The sequence below is a fragment of the Blennius ocellaris genome, assembly GCF_963422515.1.
Source record: "Blennius ocellaris genome assembly, chromosome: 23".
Classification (NCBI taxonomy): domain Eukaryota; kingdom Metazoa; phylum Chordata; class Actinopteri; order Blenniiformes; family Blenniidae; genus Blennius; species Blennius ocellaris.
The window spans coordinates 16,638,496-16,659,851 of NC_137672.1; the positions used below are offsets into that span (position 1 = coordinate 16,638,496).

Consider the following 21,356-nt stretch of genomic DNA (forward strand, 5'->3'; position numbering starts at 1 on the left):
GAGTCATTTCTTGCATCTTTAGATGAAACGGATTGAAGTTTGCTTCAGAAAAAAAAAAAAGATAACGCGACACAAAAGTTACCAAATATGGTCAGGGAACATCTCAAAGAAAGGCACATTCATTTTGATGCCTTTTTGTGTGTGTGAGGGTGTGTGTATCGTCGACGTCGATGACGCAGGCGGCCGCGTGTGTCATTTCACCTCTGTTTGGTGGCGAGTCGGTGAAAATCTGGAACAGTGCGAGTGCCAGTGTGAGGCCGTGGAGGTGTGATGACTTGGCTCACCTCGACGTGGCTCCCTGTCGCAGAGGTGAAGAGCACCACCACGTGGCCAGAGGTGAGTACTGCACAGACAAGGAGGGGTGGAGTAAAGGAAGGGGGGGGGTTGCAGCATCCGCCCACGTGCTTGACTTCTTGTACGTCATTACAGCAGCTCTCGCTTTCTCTAAAACAAGCACGAAGCCAAAGCACCTTCTCTTTTTCGACCTTACCGTCTCTACCCCCCCTCCAATCAACCCCCCCCCCCCCCCCCCACACACACACACACACCTCCCTCCATGAGTCACAAGGCTCTCCACCATCTGCTGCAGGATGCTGCAAATCACCTCCATGTGCGCGCACGTGTTGGAGAGCAGAACAGGAGCACAGAAGGAAGCAATATTCCTGCATCTGCCGCGTCTGATTCACACATGCGCACACGCATCTCCTCACACTAATTTGAGATTTTTAATGAACATTTGATGGAAACCTGTGGCGTTTATTTCCTCCATGTGGACAGGAAATGATTCACAAGTGGACAGGAGATTAAAAAAACAACAACACGTCATCTGCCGGCCATTCTTTTTTTTTTTTCTCATAGTTTTCCTCGACTTTTGTTCACTGATATTTAACAGTAAAATATATAATATGCAAACATTGTATAAAACATCAACAAAACAATAATCTTTTTACTGGTTTGACCCAAATAAGCCAGCATTCTTGTCGTCGGCAAGCATTTCAGCCTCCGATGGAAGACTATAAAGGACTAGATGGGCCTTAGATATCTTAATCTCCTCCGCCAGCAGAGACAGAATTGCATGACCCTTTGTGTGGAAGATAAGGGAGGAGATGATCCATCAATACCCATGCGAGCAAATCCACACCCCTGTAGCTTGTGAACAAAAAAATCATGCTTTCCACTGTCAAGAGAAAAAAAAGGGGGATACATGGAACAGAGAGGTATTAGATACCCTCATCCTCCCCATCAGAAAAAAATGACTAATATTGGGTAAGAATGTCATTCCCAATTGCAAGAAAAGTCATTTTGCAGATGGAGGGCTGCAGAAAATGATTCAGTAAACATTGACTAGAGAGGTGTTGGATCCCCTTCTTCCACTGTCGGCAAAGTTGGTAAGAATTTCATGGACCTTTGCACTGAAAGTGATTCGGCAGACGGGAGGGTTAGTTGGGACCACAAGGGGCTAAAATCCTCAGAGCCCTTGGCAGCATTCTCGTAGCTGGCAAGAATTCCATGTCCCTAATTTTGGCGGTGTTCAACAGTGTTCAAGTGCATTGTGTTGAAATGTTGAAAGCAATTTTTGCAAAACTAAATTTACTTATTTGAAACCCACAAGAAGCCTGTTGTTTTTCCAGGCCGTGCTATTTCTGCAGCTTTCATCATTGTTCCCGCTAACTCACCCTCACAGCGTGGATTTGGCTCTTGTGGTATTTGGCACGTAGCAAGGTAGCTAGCTCACATGCTGGAATCAGCTGTTCAGTTCTGCGTCTCAGTGGAGTGTTGTGTCTGTTTATCTCCTCAGATGGTAGATAAATACAGAAAAGCATCAACTGATCAAAAATTCAGTGGCTGTTTTTTCTTTTTTCACTCTGTAGAGTTAGCTTACATGTTTAGCCACCCCAAAAAAATAGAAGTGCATTCTATAGCCGTCTGAATGACAACCTCTCCAAAATGCTCAAAACAGGCAAGGTCTTTCTTCTCTCTGTACCAAAAACAAATGTGGATTTCACAAACTGAGTCATGTGTTTTTTTCAAAGTGAGGTGGAACTTGTTTCGTGGTGTTTTTTTTGTTGGATCCACTGACCTCTCCTCGCTCGCCGCTGTGTCGCCATCCGGCTTCCTCCTGCAGCCGGCACGCCGCCAACATGGTGAGGCTGACTGCTGGGTTTCCTAGACTCAGTGACAAACTGATTACTTCTTCCAAGAAAGACACTTTATACAGTCTGAGTCAGGATGATACTCAGAAAAGAGGAAACCATCCCACCTGCTGCTAGGAAATGATAATTGAACTCGACCTCTACAACGCCTACATACTTAACAGACCTTTAGGGAGTCAAGTGAAATCATCATACAGGCACTGTAGATTTAAAATATTTCAAAAAGGTCAAATTGTGGGCAATAAAGTGGAAAATTTGAGAATAAAGCTCAACTTATTTTTTTTTTTTAAGTGAGAACTGAGTTGAAAGGTGTTGGCAAAATGGAGCAGAAATGATAATAGTATAACAGTATTGTGTCAATTACAAATTAATGTCAAATCTGAAAAAAGACAATCATTTTGGGCAAATTCAGATTTGTTTTCATGTTGGTTTTTTTTGGTGGGTTGATTGATGCAAATTATTGCCGTCTTGCAAATTACAGCACTAAACTGGTTTCAATCATATTCATCCGACAGTTTCTGCTTCGTTCTCCGACTAAAGTTGACCATGGAGTTCCACAGGGTTTTGTCTTTGGACCTACACTTTTCACATTATGCATGCATCCTGGCAGATAAATAATTAGGAAACACCCTAATAACTTCCACACATTCAGCACATACAGAAATCTATTTATCTATGAAACAAGATAATACTGATCACAATGTCAAATTAGAAGCTTAAAGACATAAAAACTCACATTATGGTCAAATACTTGGGACACTGCAATCGATCCTTAACACAAGCTACGTGGCAACATTTCTTACATTGCATAATACTTTCAATAAAACCCAAACAAATAGTTAATAAACAGCCTTGAAATAAATAAAAAAAGTCAATTTCGTCTTATTTACAGTTTTTTTTAGGGGTTGATTGAGAAGCACTGTCTCAAGAAACAAATAAAAATAAATACATTTGGACTTAAATGCATTAAATAAAATGGTAAAAAAAAATATATATTTTAGTCTTATTGACTGTGTTCTGAGGGGTTGGTTGAAAAACGTAAATAATAATAAATCATTAAATAAATAAATGGTAGGAATAAAAACAGACTAAACATTACGTGGTTTTGTTCACCATTTATTGTCTATAGTTACATGCATACTTGCTTACAGTTTATTTTTAGTGTGCGATACACAGGTTGTTTTTTTTTTTTTACTTTGTTTCGTCGTCTAGGTTATATTACCCCAAATGCATTATTTTCTTCTTCTTCTTTTTTTTTTTTTACTTTACAAGCTCCCTTACCAAAAGTCTATACAACATGATTCATTTCTCACAGTTTCAACACAGAATGAAGTTTTTCTCACAAGCCAGTAAGCCATAGATACACGAGGGGTTAATGTTGCTCCCGAACACTTTGAAGACTTTCGCATCTGAAGTTTGTGCCGACATGGGACTCTCCTCAGGGCCGCTGTGTCTCGGTCTTGGTCGATGGGAAAGTGGCGAAACATCGATGTCACAGCTTTTACATTCTTAAGCGCTGAAGGTTTGTGAAATACTTGTAATGCCTAAACGTCACGGCGGGGTATATCTATGGCTCCTGCACAACAACACAAGCGGAGAACAAACAGAACAGAGCAGAACGTCGGGGACCCGGGGGAGCTTCCTCCAGCTCCCGCTCAGGCCTCCAGTCAGATCACATCCTCTCTGCTCCTGTGTGCTTTTTGTTTTTGCCTCAACAACAACATCCATGGCACAGTTTTCGTAAAATCCTACATCAAAACACTCAGGGAGAATACCAAAAAAAACCAGCCAAACCAATCCAGTCCCTCAATCCAGACGTGGTGTTTTGTCCAGAACAGAGTGCAGTTATGTCAGGTGTATCCTCAACTATGTGGTTTATTTACAACAGGAAAATAAATGCAAAATCACCTTCAACAAGCCAATTGAGCATCATTTTTATAGCTTAATGCAACAAAATCGGTCATTTCGGGCATCGATCTGATGAACGTCCAGGTCAGGAACTGCAACGTATTCAAGTGATCAAACTTCCTCGTTACAATGGAAGTCAAACATCTAGTAGTTGGTACTTTACAGTATGGGGGTAACTTTATGGGATGAACCAGGTTCACATTATCAAAGTTTCTAATGCATTTCAGAAAAGTCACCTCTTTTTTTATATACATCTCGAGTCCAGATTTGAATTTTTTCATTGCGAGCTTTAGCATCATTTCTCTGATCTACTGAATAATAATATGTTCTGATTGAGGCCAATAGGAAACATTCTTTATATATAGATATTTTTTGCTATCATTTATACATTTATTTATTTTGCATTTCTTTTACTTCAAACTGTTGTACCAGCTCACCTTGGAGCTAATGGCTAACTCATTAGCATTGACCACTAGCCTGATTTTTTTCTTTTCCTTTCCCCAAGGATTTAATGCTGCCATAAAACCCACTAAAATGGAAAAAAATAAAATAAAAAAAATGTTCATTTCATAACGAGGTTTTTCCCGCTAAAACTGAGTTCCTGCCTGCAAATGCTAGTTGCTAACGTGTTCCTGCTGGAATGAATGATTACAAATGACCCTGGTTTCTCCCAATATGTAACCCAACAGGGATTGTCAAGGTATAGGAGGATAATAACATGAAACGATTTCTTATAACTTGAATTTTCTTCTGATTTTAGCTCTAGAAAAGCCATGTTTAAGCTGTGGCGGTAAAAGTGGCGACTATCAAACACTGGGACTCAGTTTAGCTCAGAACTCGCGTCGTTAGCTAGCAACCAATTGTTACAGCATTAAAGTCTTTAACAATATTTCGAGGGTAAGCCAATGAATTCTTTCTCATCAGTTTTTCTTGTATACCAAAAAAAAGATCAAGTTCGCTAATCAAATTAGCGTTGCTATCTTTCTTGCTTTATTTTGCCTATAGCTTCCCCGTCTCCAAGTTCTCTGTCGCCCCCTAATGGGGACACACCCCACACTATGACAAACCACTTCAAAAAGTAGTTAAACGTATAAAACAGCAACTGGATTTTGGATTACGCCACTGAATCAAAGGATTTTAACCAATAAAAGTGTAGAAATGCACCAGAATCCTGTTTCGCTTACAAATTGGATTCATGTGATGAAAAGTTAAAGTTGGGATTGTCGTGCGAAGCGACTCCTCTGACACAACGTGACCTGTTTGCTTCTGGAAAACCTCCATTCGGGCAGCGACAGTTCGAGAAAAAAAACCCCCAGCAAAATAAACCAAAGTGAACAACTCACTGCAGCACATTAAAGAAAAAAAAAGAAGAAAAAAAAAAAAAGAAAAAAGAAAAATAGCACATTATAAAAAACACTACAGTCCAATCAGTTTATACGGAGGATTAGCCAAACCTATATTGAAAAGAGATAATATACTGGATATTACTGATGCAAGTCCCGTACACGTTATGTATTTATAGTCCACAGGCGGCTTCAATTCATGAATGAGCACAAAAACATAATATAATAAACTTATCTGAAGCCAATAATGGCAGAAGCTCTAATTTTGTTTTATGTGATGATATGGAAAGTAGTCTGGTGGCGTTTGGATTTCCCACCAGCGTGACCCCGGACGGGCGGTGTCGGGGGGGGGGGGTCCTTTTAAAAAGGATCTGAACACGACGCCGAATTTTGGGAGTTTGGTTTTCTCTCATCAAAATGAGTAGTAATTGACTCATTTTAATCTTTCAACTACATACTCAAATGATTCAACAATAAATCACACATTTAACAATATTCAAAATAAATATCATAGTTAGCATTTTGATACGTAATTAAAATTAAGTTTTGCTCATCCGGAAACATTATAGAACATTTTTCAACATAAAGTTTCAATTGTAAATTTTTCCAAAGAAAATAATTTATTCTAAAAAAAAAAAAAATAGAATAAAAGCGGTTTAATTTTTATAACGAACTATCATCAGATTTGATTATATTTAGACATTTGCAACCCTTTGCTACAATTTTAGTATTTTAAAAGCTGTGTATGATTTTTTTCTAGTTTTCATTTTTACCACATAATCTCTTCAAAAAAATATAAACCCGTGAGAGAATATTTAAATAAATAATATTAGCATTTTTATAGTCATCATCAGCTTCGCTTGATTCCAGATTTGTAGCAAAAAGTCTCTAAATTCATTCATGAATTAAATTCAATTGGTAGAATTTGATGACTAACGAATATCAGTTTTCATATTTGCATAATTTTGTTTCAAAATATCACAAAACGCAGAAGATTTGAGGGCACAAAGAAATATAAGGGCATCGTTTATCCAAGAAGACTTCATACTTCTAAAATTTCTATATTTAAATCATAATACACTTGATCAAACTCAGATTTTTACAGGACTGAGTTTCTGTTTTTGTAATCTATAGTAAACCAAATACTTCTTTGTCTGAAGATGTATAGAAAATATTACGAACTACTGTTTATAGTAATTTTCTGTGCTTTTTTTTCTCAAATTCAAGTTCCTACCCTAAATTAAATATTTTAAATGAACATAATATGCATTACATTACTTATTTTTACACATATTTAATCACTTCTGTGCCGTTATAATGACCCAAACTCCCAAAATGTTGGCGTCTCTTCGGGGGATGGGTGCGCTTGCTTTAGCAACCGGTGCAGCCCAGCAGACCGATCTGCTAATGAGCTGCGTTCGTTAGGTTTTCCTTTCCCTGATTATCCTCACTTGTTTCCATAAATTCTCTCTACATTTGGCAGATACGCTAGGATTGCACTATTACTCTTTGTGCTCAGTAAACAGGCTGAGGGTCCGTCCTGCTCGCAGCTCCACAGCCGTGGTATTGCTAATGATCTCCTCTCGGATGTGCGGGTGGGGGGGGCGTGCTTGTTTTTCACAGCAGAGTGTGGCTGGTTGGAGATGAGCAGGTGAAGGGTGTGTGTGTGTGTGTGAGATGTGTCGTCCTACGTGTTTACAAACTGGAAAAAAAAACCCAAACAACCCACATGTGGCGGAATGTTCGCACGCGTGACAGGTAGCGTCCGTTAAAATGTCATTGATGGAACACTGAAACTTAACCCTTCGCGTTTCTCTCCCCCCCCCCCCCCCCCCGCTCGCCGTCGTCTCCACCCGCCCCGCCGTCTCCACCCGCCCCGCCCTCCCCTCCGCCTCCCCTCCGCTGGCCTCAGTCGGACCACTCGTTCTCGTCCAGCTCGGAGTCGTCGTCCGACTCGCTGTACTCCACCGCGATGCGGCGCGACAGGATGGTGGCCACGTCGTTGCCGACCGGCTCCCGCTTCGCCTCCTGCTCCCTCTGCTCCTGCACCTTCCTCAGCTGGATACCTGGAGGAGGGGGGAGGAGGAGGAGGAGGAGGAGGAGGAGGGCGAATAAGAAGGAAGATGAAGGTGTAGGAAAAGGGGAGGAGAGAGCAGGAGGGCAGAGGGGCGAAGGAAGAGGAGGGAGGAAGGAGGAAAGCAAGAATGAGAGGATGAGGAGGCAGGAAAAGAGGGAGGATGAATGGGAGAAGGAGGAAAAAGGAGGAATAAAATGAAGTGGGAGGAGCAGGAGGGGAGAGGAACGGGAGAGAGAAAGGAGAAAGAAGAACGAGGAACAATGAGGAAATGGAAGAATGAGAAGGAAGAAGAGGTTGTGGAAGGTGGAGAACGGAAGAGGAAGAAGAGGAGGGCGAAAGAGGGACAAACAAAGAGTGATGAAGGAGGGGGGGGAGTAACAAGAGGGAGGAAGGAGGAGGAAGACGATGGAGGAACAAGAGGGAGGCGAGAGGATGAAGAGGAAGAAGAACATCAAATCCCCGAGCTCTGAATCTTGGGCTTTATGCCAACTGGTAAAATATTAGTTTCCCTTAAATTCATCAAGAAAACATCAGATTATTACAAATTTGACTAAAAGCTAATTGAATTCTTTTTATTTGGAAATGAAGCTGGACATGTGACTGATCTGACTTTCGGCTTTCCACAAACCCACGTCCATGTAGCGTATCTGTGCTGCCAGACGTTCCCTCCTGCGGCCCACAGGCACCAATAAAGTGACCTTTGACCTTTGACCCCTTATCTTCCGCATCCCGACGTCCCTGCACCGAGAACGACCCTCGCTCCGGGAACCTCCCGTGAATCTGCTCCCCAGCCGGAGAGGCTGGCGGCGTGACAGAAGGCGCGTCCTTACCTCTACGTATGGCGGCCAGCAGGTCTGAGCGCGCGTCGCTCATCGGGATCATCCCCAGCATGGTGGACTTCCTCGCCGCGTCGACGGCCGCCTGGCCGACGGCGGCGTGGGGCGGGGACGGGTGGGCCTGGTGCGCCGCCGCCGGCGCCCCGCCGGGAGGGGGCGGCGGCGGGGCCGCCGGCGGGGCCCCCGAGGGCGGGTGCGAGGGCGAGGGCACGTAGTTGGCCGGGGGCGGGGGAGGGGAGGGGGAGTAGGGGCGGGAGAGGGCGGCGGAGGTCGGGGGGACGGAGGAGGCGGCGGCCGCGGAGGGCGGGGCCGCCGCCGCCGCCGCGTCGAAGGCGGTCTGGGCGGAGGGGATGGTCGGTGGGGGCGGGGGAGGGGCCGGGGGGATGTAGTACTCGGGGATGGTGGAGGGCTGGCTGCTGGCGAGCAAAGAGAAGAAGAAGAAGAAGAAGAAGAAGAAGAAGAAGAAGAAGAAGAAGAGAAGCTTCAGATGACTGACTTTACGTAAAGATCGCGACGATTTGAGACGCGGCCCAACGTACCCGTGTCCGGCCCGGTAGTCTTTGACCGACGGCTGCCTCGGCCCGTTGACCGTGGCGTCGCCCCCGGCCGGGACGCCGTGTCCCGACGGGGTCCGCCCCAGCGAGGCCGCGTGGCGGCCCGCGGCGGCGGCGGCGGCGGCTCCGGGGGGCTGGTTGGGCGGCCTCAGGACGCGATCCAGCGACTGGGTCTGGGCGGCGGCGCTGAGGTGCTCCCTGCCGTGGTGCTCCGCGGGGTGGGCGGCGCCGGGGGCCTGGGCGGAGGGGTGGTTGGGGCTGGCAGGGTAGGAGTCGGACGCCATGGATCTGGTGAAAAGAGGAGCAGCTTGAAATCGAGTGTTTCCCCCTTTGATTCACTCAAAACTTCGCAGATTCTGCAATCAGATCCTCCCTAAACGTTTCATCTTATCTTTTTTCTCATGGCCGTTTGGATGTAAAGCCCATAAATCCACATCAAACATAAATAAACATGCTGTTTGTCGTCTTCTCCAGCAGAGGGCAGCAGACACCTTCAAACGATCCTCAGTGTGGAATTAATGGCTCAAGCAGAGGTCGGTACACCGACTGCATTTTAATTCTTCCTCTCATCAAACTCAACGTTAAACTTCAGGAGCATCTCAAGCTGATTTTTCTGTTCTCAGTGAAGCCAAGTAATCCTCTTTAATCCCCTGGAGATGCTTGTGATGTCATGAAATAGCAAGCCACTGTAATGACACTGTTTTTTTAGTAGTACTCGATTACTGTAATTTAGCAGTTTGTATCGATTGCTTTGACTTTGCGGCCGCTGACGTCCAATTGAATCGGATTGAATCCTCGTCCATTTCTGTCGTCATTTTTCTCTTTCAGTATCCAACCTTGAGTGAAATCAACCACCCATACAGATGTACACACGTTATTCATCAAGAAAACGTGAAATTCCTACGAAATCTTAACAAAAATCATACTTATTGGTTTGAAAATGGAAGAAAGTAAGAAGTAAAGGGTGGAGAGATGATACAAGGTGCAGACACCTGAACACGTAACAATGCTATTTTCTTTTTTTCTTTGTAACCCAGAAGCTTTAATGGAGCCTCTCCTGTGAGGTTACCTGCTGTCCGGGGACAGGGAGCCTTCAGAGGACATGCCGTGGTACGGCGAGGGGGTGAGCCGGGCGTCCGGTCTGAACTCTTTGTCGTACGCCAACACGTTCCACTCCTGACGCCGGTTACGAGCTTTACGCACCTTCAAGGACAAAGGAACAGAACAGGAACATGTTTTTTTTCTTCTGCGTTCTACCAGTGACTGTGCGAATCTGAAACAAGAACTGTGCAAACCGGGAGTAATTATTGCATGAAGCAAGTGCTGTTTGAATCTAAAGCACGTTTTGTGTTCGGGTACTTTGCAAATGTCGTCATGCGAATCTGGAGCCGGCTGCGTTTATAGGAAGTCACGTTTACGCGCGTCGTTTTGAACCACTGTCTTTATTTTGTGAAGCCACTAGATGGCGCCGTCTGTTCAACAAACGTTCGAAAGTACCCTTCATTTACAGTCTTTCAGCCTCCATCCTCAAACCGAGAGCGCCATCCGGTGGCGTACAAAGAGTATTGAGTCTCTCAAGGACGTTTCATGCAACATGCAACTTTTATCTAAATATAAAGCTGGGAGTTTGTACTGCATTCATGCAGTTTTTGCAAAGTACCATCGACTGAACTGTCCAGCATGAGCAGTTGGAAAAGGGAGTTTCCTCCTCTCGTGACTAAAGCAGCGTCTCAGCAACACATTTGCATTCCGTCGGTCCGCTGCGGAGAGTTAGCACCTCGCTAACGCCCCGTCAGAGTCCACAGACACAGAGGAGTGTCTCGCTGTACTTCACTTAATGGCTTAAAGACATATTTTCCGGGGATGGTTTCTGAGTGATAAAGAGCTCCTCGTACAGACGGCGGTCTCAGATTTTCACTTTTAATCACAACAATTCATTTCTCCCGGCTCATTAAACACATGTGTCTTATTAGCAATTTTTTATTATTTTTTTTCTCCTTAAAGAGATATCGCACCGCTTTGAATTTATGGCCCTAATTTACACAAAACATGCATCATAATTAAGCGGTTTGCAGCTTTACAGATGAAACGCATGGAGTCATGAATTTGATTTTTATGCACCGTTAATATAAACATCACTCAGGAGATAATAAAATGAAGCTGAAGCCCAAAATATTAAGTATTTGCAGAACATGACTGGGTTTTTAAGAGAAACTCATCTATGTGTTTTAATCCTCTCCATTTTGACTAGAATTCAAAGCTATTTATTTTTCAGAACATAGTTTTGATATCATATATTAGAAATGTTACTTTTTTTTCTATTTGACTTTAATATGTCATGTTTCCAGGAGAAGTGCCCAACTTGATCTTTACACTTCAACCACAAACTACAATAACCATCCTATTTTCTGAGACATTAATAGAACAAACATTTTGTAGTATATTTGTATATTTTCAGTTTTTAAAATTCCACCTCGGACAAAAACAAATCATCTTCACTGAAGTTGAACTTTCTTTCAAAAATGTCTGTATCAAGCCACAATAATCATCTAATCAAACAAGAAAGGCTTTTTTCTTTTAGAAGATAACTCAATAATGCTAAAAAAAAAAAAAGAAGAAAGATATTGGATGAGGTATTTGCTGAAGCTTTTGTAATATAACATATTCCCAATACCACCAAAATGACAACATCACTTGTTGTCATTCTCATTTTCTGTAAAATACATTGACATATTTAGTTATTTTTAATAATTATTAAAAATATGGTAGACGATAACGTTTAGTTTTTTTTCTTTTATGTTTTGTAATGTTCAACTTGGAATAAAGCAAATAGAGAAGATATCCTGAGGGGATTTTTTGGGGGATTTAACCTGGAATATGTGGACTTCACTCAGTGTCTGTATGTTTCCAGGAGAAAAGGCCTGGGAGCGTCAACCTGAGCCCCAGTCGCCCGGTGAAGCGTTTGACCGTGGCGAGTCAGTTAAACACCGACATGAATATTAACGACGTGAAAATGTGACCGACCTTCTTCACCTCCCTGCCCGGATCTTCCACCTGCCGCTGCTGCTCCTGCAAGACCCAGACAGACAAGAGGAGAGAAGCCATAATCACTTTCGTGCCCATTTAATCAACTGCAGAGGGAAAGAAATGGACCCCCGTCACCAGCTCCTTCTCACACACACACACACACACACACACACTACTCTACCCACTACCTCACTCACACTCGTTCACGATGGACGACGGAGCCAAAAAAACATGTGGAAGCACAGGACGGCTACAGAAACCAAACACGGAGGGTTAGAGACACGGTGACACACACAGATACAAACACAAGGGGGTGTGCACGCGTGTGTGTGTGCATGTATGTGTGTGTGTGTGTGTGTGTGTGTGCCTGGCTGAGTGTGTGACTGCATGCCTTACCCATGTTCAGGCATCCTCTACCCTGTATATGGAGTGTGTGGGGTAAATAAATTGAGGCGAGGGGGAAGCATGTTGGGGGGGGGGGGGGGGGGGGGGGTTGTCTTACAGAGATGGACAGGGGGCTCCTGGGTGGGGCCTGTCTGGAGTGGGGCCTGTCGGGGTGGGCCGGACAGCCCTATGGAAACATGGGAGAAAGACAAGCTGGTGCGTTAGACTGAGCAGAGGAAGACGGGTGGGGTGGGGGTGGGGGTGGGGGTGGGGTCCGTGGCCAGGTAAACGGTAGCAAAAGACCCTCCTTCCCATTACTAAAAGGGGGCATTTTTTTTTTACATTTTGTTACTCTGCGGGGGGGGGGGGTTCCAGGTCGAAGGGAGGGAACAGAACAATATGAGCAGCATTAAAATCAACCAAATGCAGCAAACATGTACAGCAGCAGCGGGGAACGATTGATGGAGACACTTTATTCAATCCTCTGTCATCAAAAGGGAAATGCCACTGAAGGTCAGCTTAGAAAAGCGAAATAAAATAGGGCTTTTGAACCCAATACGTAACAGGACTTACCTATACGTTATAAATGGTGACAGATTGTACGAATGGAGAAACAGAAATCACAAAAGATTTGATTATATGAACTTCTACCCTTCAGTATTGAATCCATACCAGAATCCATATGTTTCAATGTATTTTGCATTGCATAGTGCAGTGCAAATATGATTTTAATAGACTTTTTCGAAACTCTTACTTTGCGTCATAACAAAGAAAAACCTTAAAGTTTAAATTTCAGCAAGTCTGTGTGACGTTTGAATAATTTTAAAGGTACGATATGCTTGATTTAGGTAATGCCACTACCGTGCATCGGGTGGCAGCACTGAGTCAACATGGTATCCAGTTTATTTCATTAACTCGTCAAACAGCTCATTTCATGTTTGGATTTGAGTTTACAAGTTATTTATTATTTTTAAATATGATTATTTTTGTGTTCCATCTTATTGCATAAGAAAATGTATAAATAGTTTTTAATCTTGTTTCTTATACATTTTCATGTTGTTGTAGTAGGAACAGTTAAGTACTACACTTAAATCTTGGGTTTTTCCCACTGTGACAGGTCAAGAACTTTAATCGACTTGCATAAATACGTTTACATTTCATTCAAAGTGATTAAGGGTTGCATTCCCGCTTGGTTACGTGTCTCTTTGTGTCAGTGTAATGCGCCTGCCCAGCTGCTGCTGCATCAAGAACCAATTACGTGACAAAAGCAAAGCTAAATGGCGAGTACAGTAAAATAGGAATGCATCAACAGAAACTGCAGCATAAAAAAAATGACACAAGTAGGCCAGAAAAAAAAAAAAAAACATATTTGCAAATTAAAGCAAAGGATGAATTACTTTCTCTTCAGTTCACAGATCCACACCGATGCACCAGCAACCATCCAGTCTCTCAATCATGTACACACCTCCTGCTCCTCCACCTCCTCCTCCTCCTCCTCCTCCTCCTCACACAGCATACCTTCTGCCGCCTCTTCTCTTTGCGTTTGTCCTCGGTGGCCTGCAGCATCTTCTCCTTCCACAGGTTGAAGAAGTAGGACGGGTCGGTGTAGAACTTCAGGGCGTCCTTCTTGTCGTCTCTGGGAGAGAAACGACACAGGAAATGTAAAAAAAAAACCCAAAACAACGCAAAAATAAGACAAGATGCTCTTATAATCGCTGTCGTCAGAGTAAACGGCTGACCTGTAGGGGCTGAGGATGTTGAGCGGCGGAGGTTTGTCGCAGCGGTGGTACATCTCCACCACGGGGTTGGGCACGGAGGTCCTCGACACCACCTGCTGGTCCTGGATGGTACTGCTCTTGAAGGCCTTTCTCATGTTGATGTCCTGCAGGGAGACTGGAAAGCAGACGTAGGCAGAGAGATTCGATCAAATAGCTCAGCATAGAAAATGGTGAAACATGTTTCATTCAGTTTTTGGCAAAATGCATCCTGATCACTTGGGAGTTTTGCAGAAATCTGGAATCTTGGGCAGAAACCTCGTAGCAAAGTGGTTCCGTCAGGAAGAGTATGTAGCGTAAAGCTTGTGCCATCGGGGGATGACGACATATGACAAACTGTATTGTTTTTCTAAACAAAGTGTGAACACAGCCTGATATGCTGACCCTTTACTTCCCATAAGACACCAACAAAACACAGGGTTTTTTGCTTCAGAGGCTATTAAAACGCTGATTTTAATGATTTTTTTTTTTCCTGACCTTTCCTATTGTGGCTTTGACCTCAAGATGTATGTGCTCATGAGTTTTGTTGAAAAGCATTGTTGGAATTGCTTACAGAGGCAGAAGTAGAGGAGATCAAACAACACACGGCAAAACCACATAAAACACCTATTTTTGCAATAATAAGTGAACATGTGACGAATATTGCGTGAAATATAACAACAATAACAATAACGAATGACAGTGCACTTTGTCTTTGCGCTTAATTTACACAACTATAACTTTTTATGCCGGTTTTCTTTGATTTTGCATTTCTGCCCTGCCGACAATAAGGACGACGATATCGCAATAATAAATCTAAGCCATACCGCGCAGCCATTATACACATCATCCACCAATAAAACCTTCAGTCTACACTTCTTTTGGCGACGCCATTTGCTTGAAATTTGCAATCAACACATAATAACTATCTGAAGTTTCAAACACTATGCAAGCTTAAATTCATGCAAAAAAACCCCCAAAGAAACAAAAAACCTCACACATTCATACAGAACACACACTCCACATGCACACTATGGGCCGACGCTTCTGTCAGTTGCGTTTTCTCTCCGACACAAAACATATGCACACATACACAGAGAGGTGATAATAGGACAGCGGGGACGGATTACTCTTGAAGCTTGTTGCATCAGCTTAACAAACATCTTACGTGCACACACACACACGCACACACACACACACACACACTGCGGGTACAATGCCAGCAGACTGGTACGGTGCCGCTCGAGTGTGAGGCGGAGGGAAAGCGAGAGTGGGAGCCTGAGAGACATACTGCACGTATGTGTGTCAATCCTTTAACCCCAGAGGAGATTTAACACCACCGCAGCGCTATCCAGGATCTGGCAGATGGCTGAACACACACACACACACACACGTGCACACGCGGGATCAGCCCGCACATGAGAAGGTTAAAGCGCGTCAGTGAGACATATGTCCGAGATGCACTGGACTCTCTGTACCCGTACGGGACCATTCTGCGTTGTTGTGGCCGGATTTCAGAGCAGAAAAGACCAGTTTGACCTCCGACTGCAAAGACTGGAGGCTTGATTGGCTGTTTGATCCATCTGTGTGTGTGTGTGTGTGCGTGCGCACTCCTGTCTGCTCAGTGTTTGATCATTCCTTCCTAAGCTTCTGTCCCTGCGGCCAAATGAATAATCCACAAAACTAGCAGCTAATGCAACTTTCATTCAGACACATCTTCAAAGACGCCCCCACCCCGCCGCTCCACCCCCCCCCCTTCATCCCACCACCCAACCCAACCCCTGACCATATACGCTCTTCCTCCTCCCCGGTCTCTGCCTTTAACGTCTTCCTCTCTTGCACAAACATGCATAATCGCCGTTTAATGAGCAGATTAACGTAATAAGCAGGATGACTACGGGACTGTGACCCGAACCTCCGGCGTTTAAATCAATTGCACCAACGGTTTTTATAAGCTTGTTCAGCACTTTATAGGCAATCGTTCTGGGGCGTGACGCAGCGGTTTTTACAAGTAGATAAAACTGAGATGAGTACCAATGTAATTTTTTTTTTTTGTTGTTGTTGGCTCCATTCATGTGGACATATTTTCACAAAACCAAACTATTCGCACTGAAAACGACCACGGCGGGTCGGTTGTGTTGATCTCACGCTGTCCAATCAAACAAAGTGCCAGATTTTGACTTTTCTTTTAACCAACGAAGCAGATCCAGTTATTTTCATTAACCTACAGCATTTGTTCAAAGTGCTTTAATATCCTGGCTCCCAGTCTCATTCCGATCGGATTGAAGGGAAGATGTTTACATGGAAAGGAGAAGGAATGTGATTGGACCCCAGGCCAGGATGTGTGATGAGTGTTTTCAGTCTTCAGGTGTCTGTGTGAACATTTTCCTCATTAAACGTCTGTGAAATATCTCAAATGTCTCATATTGTCCATTGTGGTGTTGAGAAAATGACCACTCATGTCTTTTTACTGTCTTTTCTTCTTTCACTCACCCCGAGTACAGAAAAAAAGGTATTTGCTCCCATCTATTTAATCGTCATACTACCACTTTTTTCTGTTTCCCTCTTTCCTTCCCTCCTTTCTCTCCGTCTGCTTTCTTTACCTTCATACGTTCGCCTAATCTGTCATTCTTTCCTCCTTCTTCCTCCGTTTTCACTTTCATGACCCCCCCCCCTCTTCTTTCTTCCTTTTCCATTCATGTTTTCCTTTCTTCTTTCTTTATCCCTCTCTCCTCCCTTCTTCCTTTCTGGCTGATTAAAAGAGCCGACGTTATCTCGTTATCGCCTCGGTTTGGAGATCGTGCGAATAAGGGAAGGGAGTGAACAAAAAATGAAAGCACGGAGGAGCGAGGGATGAAAGCACGGGAGGGGGAGGAGGAGGAGGCAGGGAGATGAAGATAAGAGGAGAGGCGAGATGAAAGGGTGCGAGAGGGTGAGAGGAGGAGAGAACGAGAGGTATAAGGCGGAGGACTGCTGAGCTTTTCCTTTTCATCGCCGTCTGCGCCGCTCGATCTGATGAGCTAACCGTCTGCAGAATGACTCGGCAATATCAGAAAGAGAGAGAGATGGGAGGAGGGAGGTAGAGAGGGAGAGAGAGGGGGGAAGAGAGAAAAGGGGAGGGTGAGAGAGAGAGGCTCAAAATGGGCTAGACAGAAAAGACAAAGAATGAAAAAGAGTATGAAAAAATAAAAGAGAATGAAATAAAAAGGGCAATGAGGAACTAAAAAAAGAGGGGATGAGGAGAAAAAGAAAGAATTAGGACATAAAGAGATGGGGGAAAGAAAGAAAGACAAAAACACAAAGGAGATAGATGATACATACGTAAATGAAAGAGAATAAAAGAAGGGGGAGGATGGAAAGAAGAGAGAGAGAAATAAGCAGAAAATGAAAAGAAATACAGGAGGAAGAAAGTGATGGAGAAAGACTTGAAAAAGAAGAGATGGAAAAGTAAATTGACAATCAAAGATGAAGAAAGCATGAGAGGACGGTCTAAAGAAGAGGATGATTGAGCGAAAGGAGGGAGTGAGAAGAACAACATGAGAAAGACAAAGAACCATTGTGTGTGTGTGTGTGTGTGTGTGTGTGTGTGTGTGTGTGTGTCTATCAATTACAGCATTGAGAGAATTGACCTTTGGAGACGCTAAAAAGCTTAATGACGAGATAATGAATCTGAATTGCATTCTACAAAACAAGCGCACGCAGCCACACACACTTTTCGAGTTGCATGCTTTCCTCTGAGTGCATTAGCCAGCACGCACACACACACGCACACACACACACACGCACACACGGATATGTGGACAGATATCCCTCACAGGAAGTGGAACAGGTTGTCCACACACACACACACACACACACACACACACACACACACACACACACACACACACACACACACACACACACACACACACACACACACACACACACACACACACACACACACACACACACACACACACACACACACACACACACACACACACACACACACACACACTCTGGGCTCTTATATTTGTGAGGTCTCTCACCCAACCACAACATCTCAACCAACTCTTTGGAGAGCGCTCACAGAACATCACTTATTACATCATTTATAGCCTAAAAATGCATATAAATATAGTAGAATTGACTGGGGATCCAGTGAGAAGTTCAACAATCCTCTTTCCATCAAACCCCAATGAGATATCTGCAATATACTAAAAAGTAAATGTGATATTCTACATTTGCTGGGTGTAATTTCATCAATGGGTTAATGGAAGTTTGAACTTTGCGAGACAAAACAGGACCATGGATGGTACATCTGCACCACATTAGTGAAACACGCAACAACAATATGACTTTGGTTAAAGCTGAGATCCATTGAAAAACACTTTTGTTTTATTTTTTTGTGATAACTTGAATCTGCAGTTCCTACCAGCAGTGTTTCAGAAGTTCACTTTGTTTACCAACGTTTTCTTCATTCTTTCTGTGTTTAAGGCCACAAACGTTGAAGTGCTGAATATGTTTCCAGACCATCATTTACTGCACTTCAGTCTTTAAAGCCACTTTAAGTATACATTCTTGGAGAGCATTTTTTTTTCTGTCAATGTTCTAAAAACAGGTGAAACATGACGATAAAAAAAAAATGAACAAGTGAAGATCTTGTCTTCATATTCACAAGAAATCTTTCTTGTATACTGTAAATACACTTTAAGATTGTTGCTTCCTTCAGTTGGACCGTAATTACAATATTCTTTAAGGTGAAAATCTAAACATGACCTTACTGATGATTAATATCTGAAACGGCGATTCTTACTGTGGGTTTCATGACTAGAAATTCATTATGAGCCTTAAAACTTCCAGTGGCAAAGACACACATGCGCACATGAAGCGTAATATGAAGTCTGAAAGAGAATTTACATAAATAAATGATCAGTACAGACATTAAAAAGCTGCGGGCCAGAGAAATCGATATCTCAATCATACTTCCACTTTGAAACACTCCCTGCTTTTAATAACATTTAATCATCCAGTGGACATAAAAACAAGCTGTAATACAATCACACCCACCAGAGTGCCTCGATAGCCGTGATCACAGTCGAACCATTTGGAAGCAACAGTATGAGGGGGAAGCGTCAGAATGCACCCACGCCGGGGAACGCATTTATAAATTACACCGTATAACAACACTTCATCTTCCAAATCCCAGTGGAAAATAAGCTCAAATGCAATCACACACACACACACACACACACAGAAGTCTCAGTAACGTTGTTGGAGAGGTCCTTTCAAGGGCAGATGTGGGAAAAACGTCGCTAAACTCACCTTCCTCCACGGTGGAGTCGAGCTGCGTGACTTTCACGGCCAGCTGGTCCACCCTCTCCTGCAGGCTGCTCATCCTCAGGTAGAAGCTGTTGGCTTCGTTGAACAGTTCCCCAAAGATGTCCTCCGCATGGCGACCTGGAGGCAAAGACACACAAACGCGATTCGACATATGATGAAAGCGCAATGAAACAAGTAAAAGAACTGTGATGTCGTGTTTTTTCTCAATACATCATACTGTACAAATACTTGTACAGCCCTGTCCTGCAATACCATTTTGTAACACTAGATGGTGCAACATGACGGAAAGAACTTGATCTTTCATTGCGATCTGAGGACTTCAATTTAGAGGTCGTCGGTATGGATCGTCAAAACGACCAGAATTTGCAAATCAGGAGCCCTAATCGACGACGAAACCAGTCGGAGCTCATTTTAGTTGCCATCTAATTTCCGTATATATCTCTACAGTGAGGATTTTATCCTGAAGTTGCTGCATTTACACAGGACAAATAAAATCACAGATTTTTGTGTTGTGTGGACATGTAGGTGGGATTCCATCCGATTGGCCAAAAAACATTGACATGCTGGGAAATGGGAACATCTTGAATGCGGTTCTGTTCATTTTTTGTGATATTTATATCGTGTATGCTGCAACCAATGACGAAAATGATGCAATCCACTGTGAATTCAGTTACAGTTTGCATGGAGTTCACCTCAACAGCTCGATCCCCCTTCACCCTGTGCTGTATGCAAGGATTTGATGCATTGTTCCTCGTATTTGGAAATAACGGGGCGTTTCGGAGCGACAACGCGTAAAGACACTAAAAGCTTACAGAAGGCAAGCCGCGGCAGAAAGAGGTCAGCCGAGGTTGGACCTCGGCGGGACGTGCCGCCTCCTGCTGTGCACCTGTCGCACTCAATCCTCGGAAACACCTTTCGGGCTGCGAGAGAGCCCGTGACTGCACAAACACCCTCATTTATTAATAAGGCTGAAGCAACGCAGCCTTCCTCTGGAGCGCCGCCGCCTCCTATACCGCGCACCTGCGGTGCCGCTCCGCCTCCTCAGCCCACCGTGTGGCAGATGGAGCCGAGGCAGAGCTCGCTCACCGTGAGCCGTCGCTGAATTCCATTCAGCCTCGAACCGTTAATCAAATTTAAATAGCCTTTTTTTCATTTCCACTGAATGATCTTTCCTCCTGTAAAAAAAAATATAGCAGCTGTGAAAATGTTCACAGCTTTCAAACGAATTCGAGGTATGAAAAGATGGAAAGCTGGATCATCAGAAAGTGTTTTCACAGAGGGAAATATTTGCAAGGCCTCGTCAAAAGAACCGAGCGACTCTTAAGTGACGGCCCACCTTCAACATTTTGAAGGTTAGCTTTCACTCGCGTTTGCACCCACAGCTGCTTGCAACACAGCCAGAAACCACCCAAGTAATCCTGAGTGACGTGTCCCACAGTTACATCGCTCTGAATTCATTACTTTTCGGCGCGATTGTACGTGAGATGATGCAGATGAGGATCTTAGCGGAGTGAAAAAGGGTGCAAACACCAAAGACGGCCATGACAACCTGAAAGACGCGCTGCATAGTTTGAAATTTTCCTCGTTCTCCATCAGAGTGAAAAAAAAAAAAGCCATAATATGTCTCTCAGAATCAGTTTTCATGTGAAAACGGCAAAAACTGCCGTTTTGTTTCGAGTCACTGTGCATATTTATGAAGATGCTCTGACTCCGTCTCCATGGAAACTGGGCAAAACGCAACTTTCGCATGCGCACGACATCCTTAGTAAGTAGTTCTTCTGCACACGCTCAGGAGATGGACAATAATAATATTAATACGAATAAAAAAGATGGCGACCTCCAGATTGTCATGACTCCCAGTTCATATTCTCCTCGTAGTTTTATAGTTGATATTGATTTGTAAAATTAATCCAACTTGGCTGTTTGTCTGTAGGAATGTACTTGTCATTGTTATTGTTTATAGCCTACTGTTATTTCCGTGTGTGTGGTTGAAAA

At 43.7% G+C, this 21,356-nt stretch overlaps 1 protein-coding gene across 1 annotated transcript in view; it reads right to left on the minus strand.

Moving 5' to 3' along the window:
- Nucleotides 1-7,312: 7,312 nt before the first annotated feature.
- Nucleotides 7,313-21,356, minus strand: part of LOC308147160 (actin-binding protein WASF3) — a gene marked incomplete at its 3' end in the record, with an annotated part of 29,500 nt that continues 15,456 nt past the window's right edge. The window contains exons 3-11 of the mRNA XM_080519252.1: nt 19,344-19,478; nt 14,022-14,175; nt 13,801-13,918; nt 12,401-12,469; nt 11,896-11,940; nt 9,941-10,074; nt 8,857-9,159; nt 8,312-8,733; nt 7,313-7,470 (exon numbers count right to left, since the gene is read on the minus strand). Coding sequence (XP_080375378.1) covers nt 7,313-7,470; nt 8,312-8,733; nt 8,857-9,159; nt 9,941-10,074; nt 11,896-11,940; nt 12,401-12,469; nt 13,801-13,918; nt 14,022-14,175; nt 19,344-19,478 — 1,538 coding nt within the window. The remainder of the gene's footprint in view (nt 7,471-8,311; nt 8,734-8,856; nt 9,160-9,940; nt 10,075-11,895; nt 11,941-12,400; nt 12,470-13,800; nt 13,919-14,021; nt 14,176-19,343; nt 19,479-21,356) is intronic.